At 37.5% G+C, this 17,349-nt stretch overlaps 1 protein-coding gene across 5 annotated transcripts in view; it reads right to left on the bottom strand.

Annotated features, from left to right (window-relative positions):
• Positions 1-17,349, bottom strand: part of cacna1g (calcium channel, voltage-dependent, T type, alpha 1G subunit) — a 296,673-nt gene that overhangs the window by 58,034 nt on the left and 221,290 nt on the right. For all 5 annotated transcript variants that reach the window (XM_067429513.1, XM_067429516.1, XM_067429515.1 and 2 more), the window contains one exon: positions 12,172-12,356. In XM_067429513.1, coding sequence (XP_067285614.1) covers positions 12,172-12,356 — 185 coding nt within the window. The remainder of the gene's footprint in view (positions 1-12,171; positions 12,357-17,349) is intronic.

Here is a 17,349-nt window from a genome sequence, read left to right as displayed (position 1 = left end):
TAATAACACTGGTGCTCACACCATGACATTTCAACCCCTCATCAATAGAGGGCGCTAGTGCATGAGGTGTTGTGCCAGTAATGTTTTTAATACAGTAAACTTTACAGAACACAGTGACGTTATGTGCTACATTTTTTCATGCAAATGTGTAAATCGTCTTATGGGATGTATATACGGTATTACAGTAAGAGCAAAATAAATACATATTTGTGTTAATGCACTGTACTTTCATATATACCATGGTACTGAATGATTACCATCATGTGACCCTGTACCATAAAACCAGTTATAAGGGTAAATTGAGATTTATACATCATGATATATTTCTGAATAAACAAGCTTTTCATTAAAGTATGATTTGTTATGATAGGACAACATTTGGCAGAGATCCAAGTATTGGAAAATCACCTTTAAAGTTGTGCAAATGAAGTCCTTAGCAAGGCATATTACTAATAATAATAATACATTTTTATATATAGGGTAGGACATTTACAAAATATCTTCATGGAACATGATCTTTACTTAATATCCTAATGATTTTTGGCATAAAAGAAGAATGGATAATTTTGATATTATGTATTGTTGGGTATTGCCACAAATATACTCGTGCAACTTGTGACTGGTTTTGTGGTCCACGGTCACATATGGTGCTTCATACAGTACTATTGTAAATACCATAGTATGGGAGGTGTCTTTGTTTTTTATAATGTGGTGCTGTTGCTACTCTTCTGCTTTCTGGAAACCTGTTATGGTTACTGTGTTTTGCAAGCCCTTAGAAAACTGGAATTTTTCATATGCATTGCTTCAATCCGGTCTTTTTGTTCTGAAAGGTTTTGATAGAGAAATAAATAAATAAATTAGGAAGGGAACAATAAGTAGCACTGAAGGAGCTTCTTATTCCCAGAACATAGAGACACATTTTCATCCTGGCTGTAATTAAAGGATGCTGTAGTTGGGCAGGGAACCGTCAGTTTGGGAGATTCAAGCTGTGTGTCCCTGACACACACACACACACACACACACACACACACACACACACACACACACACACACACACACACACACACACACACACACACACACACACACACACACACACACAATCTGAGGACACCCGTCAAAGGACAAAAAAATAATATTAAAAAATCTCAACTACGAATCAAGAAAGCAGGGGGTAAAAACAGCAGCATAAAACAGGATGTGACAAAACAAAAATTCTCATTATTTACTCACTCTCGTCTTTACAAACCTTTATGACTTACTACTCTAGCAGTCGACAAAAGATAATAAAAGGATAGTACGCCCAATTATTCAGTCATTATTTATTGGCCTTGGTGTTGTTCTAATGCACCAGGGTGAGAAATTAATGACTGAATCTCAGTCCCTAGCCCACACACATAATCCAGTAGAATTATGACTTCACAATTACACAAGCTATTATCTAAAAACAATAAGACATAAAGGACATCTGCGGCGATGATATGCAAATGAAATAATCAGCTTCCAGATGAAACCCGAAAGAGCCAATCTGTCCTTATCGTCTTTTCGTGCAATTCTTCGTCCTTGTAATTACAGCGAATAGACAATGCAGAAAAACTAACTTGTTACTAGTCAAGCACGGTTCGATTAGCTTAACAAATGCCTTAGAGTGGACAGACACTGTGAAAGAAGCTGGACTGTAATTAGCTTGAGAATTAATGAGCAGCACAAACAATAATAAAGCGGTAGATTAGGTCGGGGTATTTGCATTCGGAGAGGTCAAGCAGGAGCTTCTAGGAGACTGAACAAAGTGATATCAGTAGATATGCTGGCGTCAGGTGTTTAAGGGAGGGTCTGTTCCTCTGGGGCTCATACAGACAGGGGAGGATGGATGGCTCTTTATGCGCTTTTGAGTTTCATTTAGATCTGCAAGGGTGATGTGCAGTTCAACATACAGTGGAGAGGGTTAACCTGGGGGTCAAAGAGTTGATGAATTTACAGAGTGTGCACATCCCCCCTTAACACCACACATAAATCATCCTGTCTAAAGATTGAAACACACGTCTCTGTATCAATGCCATTAATACTTGATAAGGAGAACATGGACATTAACATACAAAACACAGATGTCCATATGAATAATTGGGCACATCATCCCACCTTAAAGGGAATTTAAATGTTGTTATTTGCTTACTCCTGTGTAAAACTTGTGTAAATTAGATGTTTTGAATGAATGGCACCATAAAAGCATATCACCCTGTAACCCAAGACTGGTTTCCCACTGAAGCTAAGCAGGGCTGAGTCTGGTCAGTACCTGGATGGGAGACCAACTGGGAAAACTAGGTTGCTGCTGGTAGAAGTGTTAATAAGACCAACAGGGGGCGCTCACTCTGTGGTCTGTGTGGTTTCTAACACCCCAGAATAGCAATGGGGACACTGTACTGTGACAAGCACTGTCTTTCGGATGAGACGTTTAAACTGAGGTCCTGACTATCTGTGGTTATTAAAAAGCCCTACAGGATGTCCTTCGATAAAAAGTAGGAGTATAACCTCGGCATCCTGGCCATATTTGCCCATGTCCATCATGACCTCCTAATAATCCCCATATATAAATTAATTTGCAGCCTTCACCTGGATATATATATATCTCCATCCAGGTGAATGCTGCAAATTGATATATGTGGTGATGATTAGGAGGATGATTAGCTGGTGAATGCTGCACATTGATGGTTGTTGAGGAGATTACCCCCTTCTATTTAAAGTGCTTTAAGTGCCTAGAAAAGCACTATATAAATCTAACAAATTATTATAATTATAGAAGAAACACATTTTTTTCCTTTTAAGAAATTAAGAAAACAAACATGATGCGCAATCTGCAGCCTCTCTGTCAAAGACGTCTAATCTGATTCTCTTCAGAACATGATCTCTAACTTAGTAAAAACGTATCACACAAACATAAGACATATGTCTTAAGAAACTTTGAAATGCCAGGTTTTAAATAATGTAAATAAAATCGAAAAACAAATACTCTGTGTTTATGTAATCTGTTTGAAAAGGGAGAGAAATCAGTCGTTCGCGAGTGTCTCATTATCCACTAATGCACCACGCCACCGAGCGTGCGTTCTTTTGAGATTCAAATCTCATACGCTCCATGCCAGAGCACAGTGACCACCTCAACTCAAATAAACACATCAACACTTTAACCCGTTTGAGACGCAGTGAGGAATGATCGTGGAATAATTTACCTCAGAAAAAGCTGTTTATTTCTAAGAGCAACGATGATTGTGAGGTAAGTTTATTCTGTTAGTGTCTGTGAATATTAAAATATAGCAGACGATATAGCCTTTGCAATGGTGCGATCATGCATTTCAGGCGTGTCTCATAAATAAACTGAAACAAAATTATATTTGAGTTTTGTGTGAATGGCATAGTTTACAAAATCAGATGATTCCTGAGAATGTTGCCACTGAATTGACTGGGGGAAAAAAGTGTTGAAATCATAATTATATTGCATATGTTGTTTTAAATTCCAAATATTCTACTTATAACATTCATCATTACCAATTATTCACTTATGTGTATTTACTGAATAATAACTTGTGTTCAATGTCACAATATTAGGCCTACTGCTTTTTAGCATGATACTTCTTTCAAAAAACATTAAAAATAGTACAGTGCAAAAAATGCTCTTCTTACAATTTTGGCTTGTTTAGTCTAAATACCTAAAAATTGTTTAAAGGGGGGGTGAAATGCTGTTTCATGCATACTGATCTTTTTACACTGTTAAAGACTTGGAATCCCATACTAAACATAGACAAAGTTTCAAAAGTTAAGGTGGACGTTTGATGGGAGTATTTCTGTGTCAAAAATACTACTTCCGGTTAGTCATAAGTTTCGGCAAGTTTTTTGAGATCATGCGTCCCCTTTGACGTTAATGGGGGCGGAATTTCCTTGTATGGGCCTTACGGACAATTCTACCGGAAGCGCGTGAGAGAGAGAGAGGGAGAGAGCGAAAGTAACAGGCTACCCCCATCAAAGCGCTCGCTTGTAGGCTGCTGCACAGGTGATGTGCACATAACAATGTCAACAAAAAAGTGCGTTTTTGGTTGCCAGACCAAGACAGTCCTGCACAGATTCCCCAAAAACCCCGCGTTAAGGCAACAGTGGATGTAATTTGCTTTTCCGGATCAGCAACTGAGTTGCGCGAATGTTTATATCTGTTCGCTGCATTTCGGTGCCGACTGTTTCATAAACAAGGCCCTGCTCGACACAGGATTTTCCGATCGCCTAATGCTGAAGGATGGAGCAGTCCCAACGATAAAGGTCCCAACGTTAGAACCGCAGGCTGTGAGTAAGACTGCTTCAAATGTCTGTGTTTGCCTATACTCATCAAGTAGCCCAAACATGATCACGTATAGTTATTTGATCAATGGAGCATGCGATGTGTAGTGCGTGTACATTTGTTTAGCTGGCCACTATATGTGTAACTTTATGTTTGTGTATTGTAAAAGCACTCCAAACAACAATACACAAAGAGGGGGGAAATATGTTGAACTAAATAAGCACGCTTCTTCATTCAAATGCGCTACTATTCCGTGTCTTTCTATGTAAACACTAACTTAGCCTGCCGTGCAAAACCAGTCCGCTTACTGTCTACACAAACCACGCGTAAACACACACACACACGTGCACAACTGCACTTCCCACATGTACACCTTCAAAGACAAAAATACGACGATATAATTCAAGTATAAATATGTAAATAACACAAGCCGCTGAGCATATTATATAGTTAGTGTATAACTTGTACCACATAGAGACGTCCTGCTCTAGTCGTTTTTGCTGCTGCTCCTGTTCAACTGCAGCCTCTGGGTCTGATTCCGGATCATAGATGTATGGCTGTATCTGATTAAAAGCCATATTTTTATTTTGAATAAAGTTTTTTCCCCGCTGTTAGGGATGACACAGCTTTACGACGCACTCGACTCAACTCAATAGCAGCAGCGAGCACACGTCATTATTTAGCTCCGCTCACACGACACGCCCCCACCCGCTCGGCTTTTTTCGGAAAGACTCGGAACAGCGCATCTTTCTTATATAATTAGAAAAAAAATAAAGACTTCTCGGAGATATGCAGGATGCAATGCTACTCTATAGGTACTCAAGATTGACATGACACTGACTGAAACTGAGTGTTTCACCCCCCCTTTAATCAAGAGGCATTTATTAGATAAGTAAAACACCATAATATAGTTTTTTCTTGTTTTGTTGAAAATAAATTCAAAATGAAGTGAGTTTTTGCTTAAAACAAGCTAAATTATCTGCCAATGGGGTAAGAAAAATAATCGTGTTTCTGATTGAAATCTTGTTTCTGTCCCAAACAGAAATAAGACAATTTTTCGTCCCCCACTAGCAGATCACTAAATTTAGATTTTTAGGAAACAAGAACATATAGAATGTCATTTTACTTATCTATTATATTAATCTTGATTCATTTATATATTTGAACTGAAAACAAGAAACGAATACAGAATAAGAAGAGCATTTTTTGCAGAGTAGTCAACTCTTTTGATAATTTAAAATTTTAATAGGCCTTTGTAATGTGCTTTTTTGACTATATTCTAAATAAACTACAACAAAATATATTTCCTTTGTCCTGTTGCTTAACTCTCAGTCACTACCTGAAGCTCATTAATTATGCAGCTCATTATGCCGGTCTTCATGGTCGTTCACTTTTTTCCTTTGTAAAGAAAAAATGTCTTAGAAAACTTAAATCAATGTATTGTATTATGTGAATTAGCAGGCTCAATGATTCTCATATCAGTTTGAAGCAAAAACAATAGGGAACTACATCCCTTAGTCTGAAGTATTCTGGCCGCATATCTATTGTGTGTTTCGAGACCTTTATTTTAAAACCCACACATAAGCATTATTGTGTCAAAAATACAAGCATGTACATACTTATGTTGCTCACATATTATGGTATAGCACAGTTTGTGTTGAGTACAGTGCACTTACACATGTTTAAAGTACACATGTACTTACACTAACAGTAATTTATTAACTAATAATACAATTATTTACATTATTAAAAACTTCTTTTAAAATTTTACTTAAAGGTGCCATAGTATGAAAAATTGAATTAACCATGGCATAGTTCAATAACAAGAGTTCAGTACATGGACATCACATACGGTGAGTCTCAAACACCATTATTTACTCCTTCATATGTAAATCTCGTTTGTGAAAAACACCACAGAAAAACAGGCGATTTTCAAGTTAACGCCAACTGTGACGCAATCGCTGGGGATCATTAATATGTACGCCCCCAACATTTGTACACGGCAGATCATGGAAATAGATGTTATGTTCCAGGCTGTGCAGGGGACGTGGGGACTTTTCATAGCCTTTCCACTGAACAAAACTGTCAACAGTATAACTTGTATAACCGGATACCGCTACAATTTAATTAAAAGTTGTTTGTTTGCTCGGCCCATTTCACCACGGACAGTTTTTCTAACCAGGACAATAGCAGGATTCACTCAGCGTCTGATACTAGAGAAGCGGCAATTGAAACTATATTCCCGTGAGCAGTAAGTAGTGATTTTATCCACTTATTGACTGTCTAAACAATTTCTGATTAAACTGGAAGTTTCTTAGTGAGACAACATTAACAATAATATCCCCTGTGTTGTCTAGATCCAAAGCAAGATGCTAGTAAAGTAACAATATGAAACTCAAAATAGTATCCTCAGTATGACAAATGTCAAATCTAATATTATTTCCCGCCAGTGTTGTTATACAAAATACAACTGTAGATACATATGGAAATCCCTTTTGACAGACAGAAATATAATTTAGCCTAGTGGCTATTTTCAACAACAACACAACTCAGGAGCTAACGTTAACTATGTTACGATAGTTTAGTTGCTTACAGATTGCTCACTCGATCCTTCTAGCTAACATCTCCACCACTTAGGTTGAAATGGTAGTAATTTAACAAGGCATCGTCAATTTGTTTAAAAAAAGACTGAAGTAGGCTGAAGTTATAGTACTGACTTTACGTTTTGAAGGTCTTACTGAAAATAAAGACTAAACTTACTAGTCAAAAGCATCCATTTCCAATCTCAAAACAATTGGTTGTTCCTCAAAATCTTTATCTTCGTCAGAAACAGGATCAAACTTAAGGATGGATGCATAATTTCTCCATGATTGACAGTATACGGTAGACTTGTTTCTGTCATTTAAAATGAGCCGCATAGTGAAACAGCCAATCAGATCCGAACTCCACATTAATATTCATTAATGACCCTCCCAAATAAGGCCAAAACAGAACGTTACATCCTAGGGACAATTTCTGGGGTTGTAAATGGACCTGTAAAACGGTATCTGGACAATTTTAACCCTTAAACACGTCACATACCCTATATGCAGATATCAGAGAACAGTTTAACATATTTTACTCGACAACTGTAACATTCACTTTCATATGAAAAGAGAGCGACTTGGACAACCTGCTAAAAGACAAGTAGATTAAAGAAAGACAAACAGATTCGAAAGAGTGAACAATAGCAGAATAATTTTTTTTTAGGTGAACTGTCCCTTTAAACTCACTGCACAGACTGGTCCAGATACACATGTGGTCTGGATTACCCACCCCTCCCTGAATTGACTTTTGCAGAAGTAGCCGAGCCCACGCTGTGGAGACTTTTTTACAGCTGTCTTTGTCTTTCTTTTGATTTCAACTTGGACTTCACACAGAGGTGCATTAATATAAAGTCTGTCGAGGGAAGGATCAAGAAGTAAAACTTTCAAAAGGTGTTCGGCAGTGCAGAGGCAGTTGCACACACAGTAAAGTTCTCTGAAGCAGAGCGTTTTGGCAGTGGAGGAAACTCTGTGTGAGAATCTTTAAAATGTTCACGCAGAGGAGCTTGAGGTGAAAACACAGACCGCTTCATGTTTAATTTACAGGGCGTTTTTTTTTCTCTCTCTCTCTGGGTGCTCTACATTCTCTGACAGTCAACTGAAGCAACTGTCATTAGTTATAATGGGACCTTATCACTCACACTGTTTAAAGGTTAATTCACCTTATGTAACTATGCCACTAGAGGATTCAATACATGGAATAGAAACATAAAAAAGCAATTCAAGTTTTGTTCCACATACTATTCATTATCTATAAGGGTATGCTTGGATCTCTATGCACTATTCAGTAGCAGTGGAGTTATAGTGATGCTCAGGGGTAGTGACATAAATCATTCATTGGCTGTTTTAGCAAACTAGTAAAGAATGCTTTAAAAGATTTGCTGAGAGACATATTCGTCATTCTCATCAAAATACCGTAACATTATTTGGCATAATACAGTTACGCAAACTATTATGCTTTATCAGCGCATATTAAAATACAGATAAATTATTAAAAAAGACAGAAAAAAAGTCGGGCAGGTTCAGGGATAATCCACACCAGAGGTCATTAAAAAGTAGACCAGGTGTTTGGGATCACCCAAGATTGGTTCCACCTGGGTTGCTTATAATTTCTCATGAATTAATGTAATTAATTAAAAAATAAAATCTTTTTTTTCTTTACTAGTCTTCAAGTGCTAAAGTATATAATTAACATTTATGTAATATAAAAATTATGATTAATATACTGTACAGCACGTTGTTAATTTTACCTATTTATTATTTCAAAGGTGCTATATATAAAATAATAATAATAAAAAAAAACAGTATTTAACTTGGCATAGTTAAATAATAAAAGTGCTGTACATTGAACTAACATACCATAAGCCTCTAACACCATTGTTTCCTCCTTCATTTGTAAATCTTGTGTGTGGAAAAGACCACTGAAAAACAGGGGAATTCCAACATAACACCGACTGTGACATAACAGTCGGGATTGCTGATATTTACGTCCCCCACATTTGCATATTCCAGCCCATGTTTTAGGCCAGGCAGTATTAACGTTGACTTGTACAGCCGAATCATCAGAAGTTTTGCAGGTATTGTAAAGATGAGGGCAATATAATGAGAATGGAAGATCATGGATATAAAATGTTACATTCCAGTCTGTGCAGGGAATGTGAGCACTTTTCATAACCTTCCCACAGGCACAAAACAGCCAAGGTTGATGTTTATCTAATTCCTCTGACTAATGTCTATTTAGTTCATGAAAATATGATAAAAAATATTGGTTGACGACTTTTGTTCCATGACTAAGACAAGACGAGATGACACAAACGTCCTTAAACGATAACTGTGACTATATCATCATGCAATAACGTTGACGAAAAAAGACTAGACTAAAGTGTCTGTGTTCCGTCATGACTCACGGGCCTCTTGTGATGTTTGCGATTGTGTTTGCTGAATAACTGCACTTGTGTGAGCAACTAAAATGAGCCTTGCTGTGAAACAATCAGAGCAGAGCTCAACATTATTATTCATGACCCTTCCAGATAATGTAATAACAGCCCATTTCATTCTAGGGACAAATGCTAGGGTTGTAAATAGACATGTAAAACCGTATCTGGAGTGTTTTTGCCCTTACCCAAGCCACATACATTCTATGTAGCAGGCTTGTGCACAATTCAGAATTGAACTGAGAATGACTCCCAAATTCCGATTCAATTCTTGATTTTGAATTGAATTTAAATTGATGTCAAAAACAGGATATAGAATTACAATTCGAATTTGAATTAAAGGAAGTAGAATTTAAATTCAAGAAAAATTCAACAAAATTCATATACATGTCTATCGTGCCATAGCAGGTTCCTCTGCACCTGTTGAGAGAATCTTTAACTGTTGCAGGAAAGATCTTCAGAACAGAACGGTGCAGACTCAACATTTGAGGAGCTATTGAGATTAGATGCATCAGTGTTGCTGAGTGAGTTTTGCATTGGAATTAATGACAACTGCATTTACAACAACTTTATGTTATTAGATTATTTGAAATGAAAATAACATTGGAACAAAACTAATTAAACAACATTGAGGGGCTAATTTATTTCAATTGATCATTATCTTAGAACAAAATGTATGCAGGGTTGAAGAGTGACAATGTAAAAAATGATTCATAGGTCTTGTAATTTTTAAAATCTTTAAAATTAAGGTAATAAAAAATAGTGTGTATATATTAATATATTTATATATTATTTATAAGAAACTTGTGGTTCAGTGTTGTATAGAAATAAAACCAAGAGATACTCATTTTTTAAAGGAAATTTAAGCAATTTTGAGGCTTGAATTGAGGAACTGATTAAGCTGATAAAATGAAGGAAAATAAGATTACTTGTTTATTTTAAGAGAATTAGCTCAATTGTGCAGTTTTATTTAGAGACATCATTGTTAGTCCCCAGCATGCTTTGCATATGGCTGGAAATGGAGATTAATGTTAACATTAAGTGTAGTTTAATGTGTTTTTGAGTGAAGGGAACATCTGTTAAAAGTTAATTTATGTTTGACATTTGAAAGAATTTCTGTTATGTTTTGACCGTTACCACTGTGCAGAAGAGTAGATCTTATAGTTAGGTTATGTGAAAAAATGCAAGTATTATTATTATTATTATGAAGAATGTTACTTTGTTCAATAAGCAATAACTTTGCTAATGCTAGTGCAATAACAAGTTTTTTTTAAACTTGTGCCAGCATCAAACAGACTATTAACTGACAAACATAAAGTCAAATATAAACAGGTAATTTCCTTTTACTCAATATATGTTTTATATACTTAATACTTATAATTTAAGTCAACTTAATTAAATTAAAAAAGCACATTCTAATATTGATTCATCATAACAACTACTTAAATATTATGTGTAATATTGTTACCATAATTTCTTTTTAAAGTAGATACTGTGTAATATTTTTACAGTGTAGATATGTAATGAAATTGTGTTATTAAATTACAAAATTAATGTAATTGTTGTATTACTGAGGTAAAATGTGCAATTTAATTAGTTACTAATTATATTAAAAGGAAATTGCTTTGCATTGATAAAGTAATCCAAACCACATTTATAATGGGTAACTTATAACAAACAGTAAGCAATTACATTTCCAAAGTAACCTTCCTACACGTGAGATTTAACACATTCTTCTGTTGTGGGACTGTGGAATTTCTTTGAATTGTCATGAATTTAATCTTCCTGTCATTCCAATTCAAATTCAAATTCAACTTCCTGTGGAGCGGAGTCAACTCAATTCCAATTCCAATTCCAATTCCAATTCCAATTCCAATTCTTGAACTGTAAAATTATGAATTTTGCACAAGCCTGCTATGTAGATGTATATAATATTGTATCAATGCATTCTTTGGCACCATTAAAGTTTCTTGTATTTGACTGTTACATAAATAAAACGCTAAAAAAATTCCAGGGCCTTTTCCTTTCCTTTTCAGAGATGTTACTGAATGCATGTAATTACAGCATTTTATCCTCAACTTTTACCTTTTAATATTTTAAAGTTCCTTGTATCTGACTGAAAAACATGAAAAAATTGTGAAAACAAATCCAAACAGTCCTTTTTTCTCTCCAGTTCCTTTTCAGAAATGTTGTTGACAGCTCGTTTGTTCACTATAACGTTGTACCAACACAGCTAAAACACAACTACTGGAAAATTATGTATTTTTAATACAAGTCTCTTGGTAGCATGAGAAACTTGCGGAAGTTGACCCCGAACTGAGGAGTACTTGAAAAGAGAGAAGGGAGTGACTGGGGGTGAAAGACCAGTGTAAGCATTTTGTGGGCAAATTGGGCAGGAAAGATGAATATTTGATTTTTATTTTCTGCTTGAATATGTCATAAATATTTACGAGTAGGGAAGGCCTCCAGAAGTTCCCTCTGCAGGAGGAAAAGTGCAAGGCGCACATACATATACACACAAATACAGACAAATACACATAAATATGCATAAACACAAACACAGCTACATACCGCATCAATTAGGAGCTAATTGAAGCATCTAAGTGAGGAAGAGGCTAATTGTGGAACTTCAGTCTTTACATTAATTATGCTTCCTGTAAGAAAGTGAATGTTGATTTAAAATGTGCAAATCTAGCGCTTTGACCCGAAGTACATAGGAGTGTTTATGTAGCCTACAGCATGGCAGGTGGTGGTGCACTTGTGCATTAAAGCTTTGATGTAATTGTAACTGTTATTTAGCCTAATGACTAAAGGCAGCACTGAATGGATGTACCTGAGCGGCCGCAGGGTCCTCAGTAACCGCAGCACTCGCAGCATGCCCAGGATCTTAGTCCCGCTGTTGGAGATCAGGGATACCAGGATGTCAATCACAGAGATCATCACCAGCATGCCATCCAGAATGTTCCAGCTGCTCTTCAGGTAGGTCTTCTTCCCGAAACACCAGCCCAAAGCAACCACCTTCACAGCACAAACAAACAGACGTGATTTAAAACACAAATATTGAATATAATTTAAATTAAAGTCAAACTGTGTAGATTTTTATCATAAAAACATTGAACCAAATGAGCCATTTGTAGGTCTATCTGTTCATTTAACCAATGGAAGACGGATTGTGTATAATTTTTGTATTTTTATATATATATATATGCATGCATGCAAGTGAACATTTTGTCCTCAAAGTTGATGTGTTAGAAGCAGGAACAATCTGCAAGCGTAAAGATTTGAGCAAGGTTTTGGTCCAAACACTGCCAAATTGTGATGCTATAGACGACTGCATCAGATCATCTCCAAAACTGCAGCTCTTGTGGGGTGTTCCTGGTCTGCAGGGGTCAGTAACTATCAGAAGTGGTCCAAGGAAGTGGTTCAAGGAAGGAATAGTGGTGAACCAGAGACAGAGTCATGGGCGGCCAAGGTTCAGTGATTTATGTTGGGAGCGAAGGCTGGCCCGTGTGGTCCAACCAAACAGACAAGCAACTGAATGGTTTGAGGAGCACAACAACGTGTTTGAGGTGTTGACTTGGCCTCCAAATTCCGTAGATCTCAATCCACTCGTGCATCTGTGGGATGTGCTGAAAAAACAAGTCCGATCCATGAAGACCCCACCTTGCAACTTACAGGGCTTAAAGGATCTGCTGCTAACATGGTGCCAGATACCACAGCACACATTTAAGGGTATAGTGGAGTCCATGCCTCAAAGGGTCGGGGCTGTTTTGGCAGCAAAAGGGGGACCAAGACAATATTAGGTATGTATCGGTGTATACATTGGAAAATAGATACTTCAACTTTAAGGAAAGGCAATACTTTTGCATCTTATCTGTAAAGCCATATTAAAACTATAATCTGTATCATTCACAATTATGAACTTTGTTTACTGTAGCTTTCATAACAAATGAATCTTGCAGATGCTAAAAACGCATACAATTTGGAGAAGAAAAAAAAAGCACACTTCTTTCAAAATCTAACCCTGTCAGAAACGTATAAAAGAATACGCACATGACAGGAAACATGAGAAAGCTGATTTGTTTGAAATATGAATTTGGACAGAAACACACCTATTCCCTTGAGTTCTTTTTAGTTCTTTCACACTATTGTGGCATTTCTGTGAACGTATCAGGTTAGACTGGCATACAGCTGGCATATAAAAGGGGCTTGTGGTGAAAAGCCGAGATAAACAAACCAGGAGTGAGAATCATCTGACTAAAAAGTGCTAAGCATGAATGTGCAGCTCCTAATGATGTGAATATATCAAACCACAATGTGATCAGACCTCAAAATGAACAAAGGCATGTCAGGCAACAAAAGCCAAGAGTTTCAACAGCCCTGTCATCTTTATCCGACCCAGAAAGTTTTTGTCACTCGCCGTTAATTAACCTCCAGTGAGTATGATTATTCTCTGCCATGATTTTCATTTGAAATCTCTTGGGTGGGCGTGACCTGGCATAAAGCAGGGCCCCAGAATAGAAACCCTAGACCTTTGTGACTGACACCTATGAACTTTTCTGTCTTCTCCAGAGAGGCCTCAACATGTTCTTCCATTTCAACGATAGACATTTGAATATCTGGCAGACAATCCCCCCACCCCACCTCTCTCACTTAGTATTAACTAGCATGGTGAAGAGTGGAAAAGGACCTTTATAAGGCAGAATTTGTTCAAATGTTTAATTCAGGTGACTGGCAGCAGTTGAATATGCCAGAGTGAGATTTTAATATTTTGCTGCCGTAGTCTTTGTTTAGACTTTGAAATTGTTGAAGGGAGGTAGAGACTTAATATAGTCACAAAAAAAAAGAAAAATCATTATTTATTCACCCTCGTGGTGTTTCAAACCTGTATGACTTTCTTTCTTATGTGAAACACGAAAGGAGAAATCAGTAGGGTTTTTTTGTGCAGCAGTGAATAAAAACTGAAGATTTCAAGCACCGTACAAGAATATGACTTCTGCAATGTAATCTAAGCCTTCTGAAGCCATGCAATAACTGTGTGAGGAACGGACTGAAATGTATGCTTTATTCACTGATAATCTTTATGCAGCTAATAAATTCTGCAAGCGTATAATTTGTATGTTTGTTTTAAAGGGGGGGTGAAATGCTGTTTCATGCATACTGAGCTTTTTACACTGTTAAAGACTTGGATTCCCATCCTAAACATAGACAAAGTTTCAAAAACTAATGTTGGACATTTGATGTACACTAAAAAATGCTGGATTAAAAACAACCCAAGTTGGGTTGAAAATGGACAAACCCAGAAATTGGGTTGTTTGAATGGGTCCATTCACTGGGTTAAAACAACCCAATTTCTGGGTTTGTCCATTTTCAACCCAACTTGGGTTGTTTTAACCCAGCATTTTTTAGAGTGTAGTATTTCTGTGTCAAAAATACTCCTTCCGGTTTCCCACAAGTTTCGGAGAGTTTTTTTCGAGTATGGGTCGGCTTGATGTTAATAGAGCGGAAGGTCCTTGTTTGGGCCGTACGGGCTCTTCTCCCGGTAGGGTGCGCACGCGCGTGACTAGAACGAGAGAGGAAATGCACGCCCATAAACATTCCGTGCTCCACTGTATTCCTATGGGTGACATCAAGCGACTTCAACGCTTCAGCACAGCATTCCGGGAAGGCAGCGCCGCACTTGAACCGATTTGAACGCAGAAATGACGGGAAGCTTCACAACATCGCTTCAGTCGCAAAGTGGATCTCCGCTGTCAGGACTTCACCAAATCATACCAAAGAAGTGTGTTTTTGACGGAGCGGTCCAGCGAAAAATGTTCGGTCCTGCTTTGGAAGCAGCCGGTGAGTAAAACTGCTTCAAATGTCTCTGCTGTTGGCTATCGTCGCATGAGTAAACATCAGTAAACACGATCACGTGCTTCGTCATTCAAATGCGTTTACGGACTCAATTGTTGTTCAATGTATAACGTTACACTAGTCTGACGTGCAAAACCGTTTTGCTTGCTACTGCTAAGGTTTAGTCGCATACAATAGTCCATAAACCGAATCATGTCCTCATAAACTGCGAGTAAAGACACACAAATGTTGACAGGACACTAAATACAGTACATACCACAGAGAGGGACGTCCTGCTGCTGCTGTTTCTCCTGTTCAGTTTATTTCATCCTCCGGATCTGATTCTGGATCATATATCTGTTAGCTGAGATCGATAGCCACACGATACGCCTCCAGGCGCTCGGTTTTTTCCGGAAAGACTCGGTACAGCCCATATTTCTTTTATAATTATAAAACTAAAGACTTTTGAGTACCTATAGAGTAGTATTGCATCCTTCATATCTCCGAAGATTGACATGAGATTGACTGAAACTGAGTGTTTCACCCCCCCCACCCCCACCCCACCCTTTAAAGCCTGCTATGTAGATGTATATAATATTGTATCAATGCATTCTATGGCACCTTTAAAGTTTCTTGTATTTGACTGTTACATAAATAAAACGCTAAAAAAATTCCAGGGCTTTTTCCTTTCCTTTTCAGAAATGTTATTGAATTCATGTAATTACAGCATTTTATCCTCAACTTTTACCTTTTAATATTTTAAAGTTCCTTGTATTTGACTGAAAAACATGAAAAAATTGCAAAAACAAATCCAAACGGTCCTTTTTTCTCTCCAGTTCCTTTTCAGAAATGTTGTTGACGGCTCATTTGTCACAGACACACACGTCTCCATAGACGCAATGGTTTTTATACTGTACAAACTATACATTATATCCCCTTACACAAACTCTACCCATCACACAAAACTAGGGCTGCACGTTTTCAAGTTTTTCATTAACCGTTAACCGAGGCCCTTAGCGGTTAATACTCGGTTAACCATAGTGTGCGTCGGGTTATTATTTTTAGTTTACTAATTTGACGACCGCCATCTCCTCCGTAGTGAACGCGCCTATAGAGAGAAATGCACATCATGGATTACATAATCAGAGAGTAGCCTATTTCTTTTCGTTTTAAATTGTTAAAAGACATTTCAAGCCTTCTTAAGATATATTTCATGTCTGTGAGGACTACGCTGAGTTTCGTTAAATTAGGATGAGATGCGCTTCAGTTCACGAGCAATACAAGTGCAACGCCTCTCTAATGATGCCCGGGTGTTGGCTGTTGAGATGGGACTATAAGTCGCATTTTTTTCATAGTTTGGCTGGTCCTGCGACTTATAGTGAGGTGCGACATATCAAATTTAATTCATACAAGAATAAACATATAGCCGCGAGAGAGGGCTCTATGATGCTCCTGTAGCCTACCATTGAAAAAGAAAATAACGTTAACTGAAAACAGAAAAAAAAAGCTCTTGTGACCGAGCGTTCGTGCAGTGTTCGCCTAAAATACTTTGTCATAAGAAAAACAATAAACGACAGCCGTCTGAACATTCCTTCCTTTATTCTCCGTCACACACATGTAAATCACCAACCTGAAAAACCCCAAAACCCGCGATATTCCAGTACCAAACAAGTGCGCATGCTCCAACCTATCTACGGCAAGCCCCGTGGGGAAAAATACATTGCACACATACATAACGAGCGCCAGTGCGTACCAAATGAATACATTATGCGAGATCAAATAAAGTCTGTTACACTCTTAACTGAAATATTAACTTAAAGACAACAACTTAGAAAGACTGAACACAAACAAAATGCCCCCATAAAGAAAATCCAATTCTGCAAATTACAAACTGCATGTAGTAAAATATGCAGCCGAGAACGATTCACACAGCGTTTGACTCGTGCGGCTGAGCCTCTCCCGGCAGAGTTCAAGCATCTGTGGACTCGTTCCTTCAGCTCTGGCCATCTTGCTTTCAGTCCACAATTAGCTTTTTTTTCTTTCTTCATTACAGTTAAAGTAACCTCTGCTTTTCGCTAGTCCCTCACAAGTTTCTCACTTCAAACTTTCTTTCTTCTGCTCCGTTATGCACAGCGAGGGCACGAGCGGATGCGCGCCTGCGCACGCGGCCCCCGCT

Source organism: Pseudorasbora parva, chromosome 21, assembly GCF_024679245.1.
Source record: "Pseudorasbora parva isolate DD20220531a chromosome 21, ASM2467924v1, whole genome shotgun sequence".
Classification (NCBI taxonomy): domain Eukaryota; kingdom Metazoa; phylum Chordata; class Actinopteri; order Cypriniformes; family Gobionidae; genus Pseudorasbora; species Pseudorasbora parva.
Note: the sequence above shows the minus strand (reverse complement) of the source record. Positions and strands in the feature narration are given on the sequence as shown.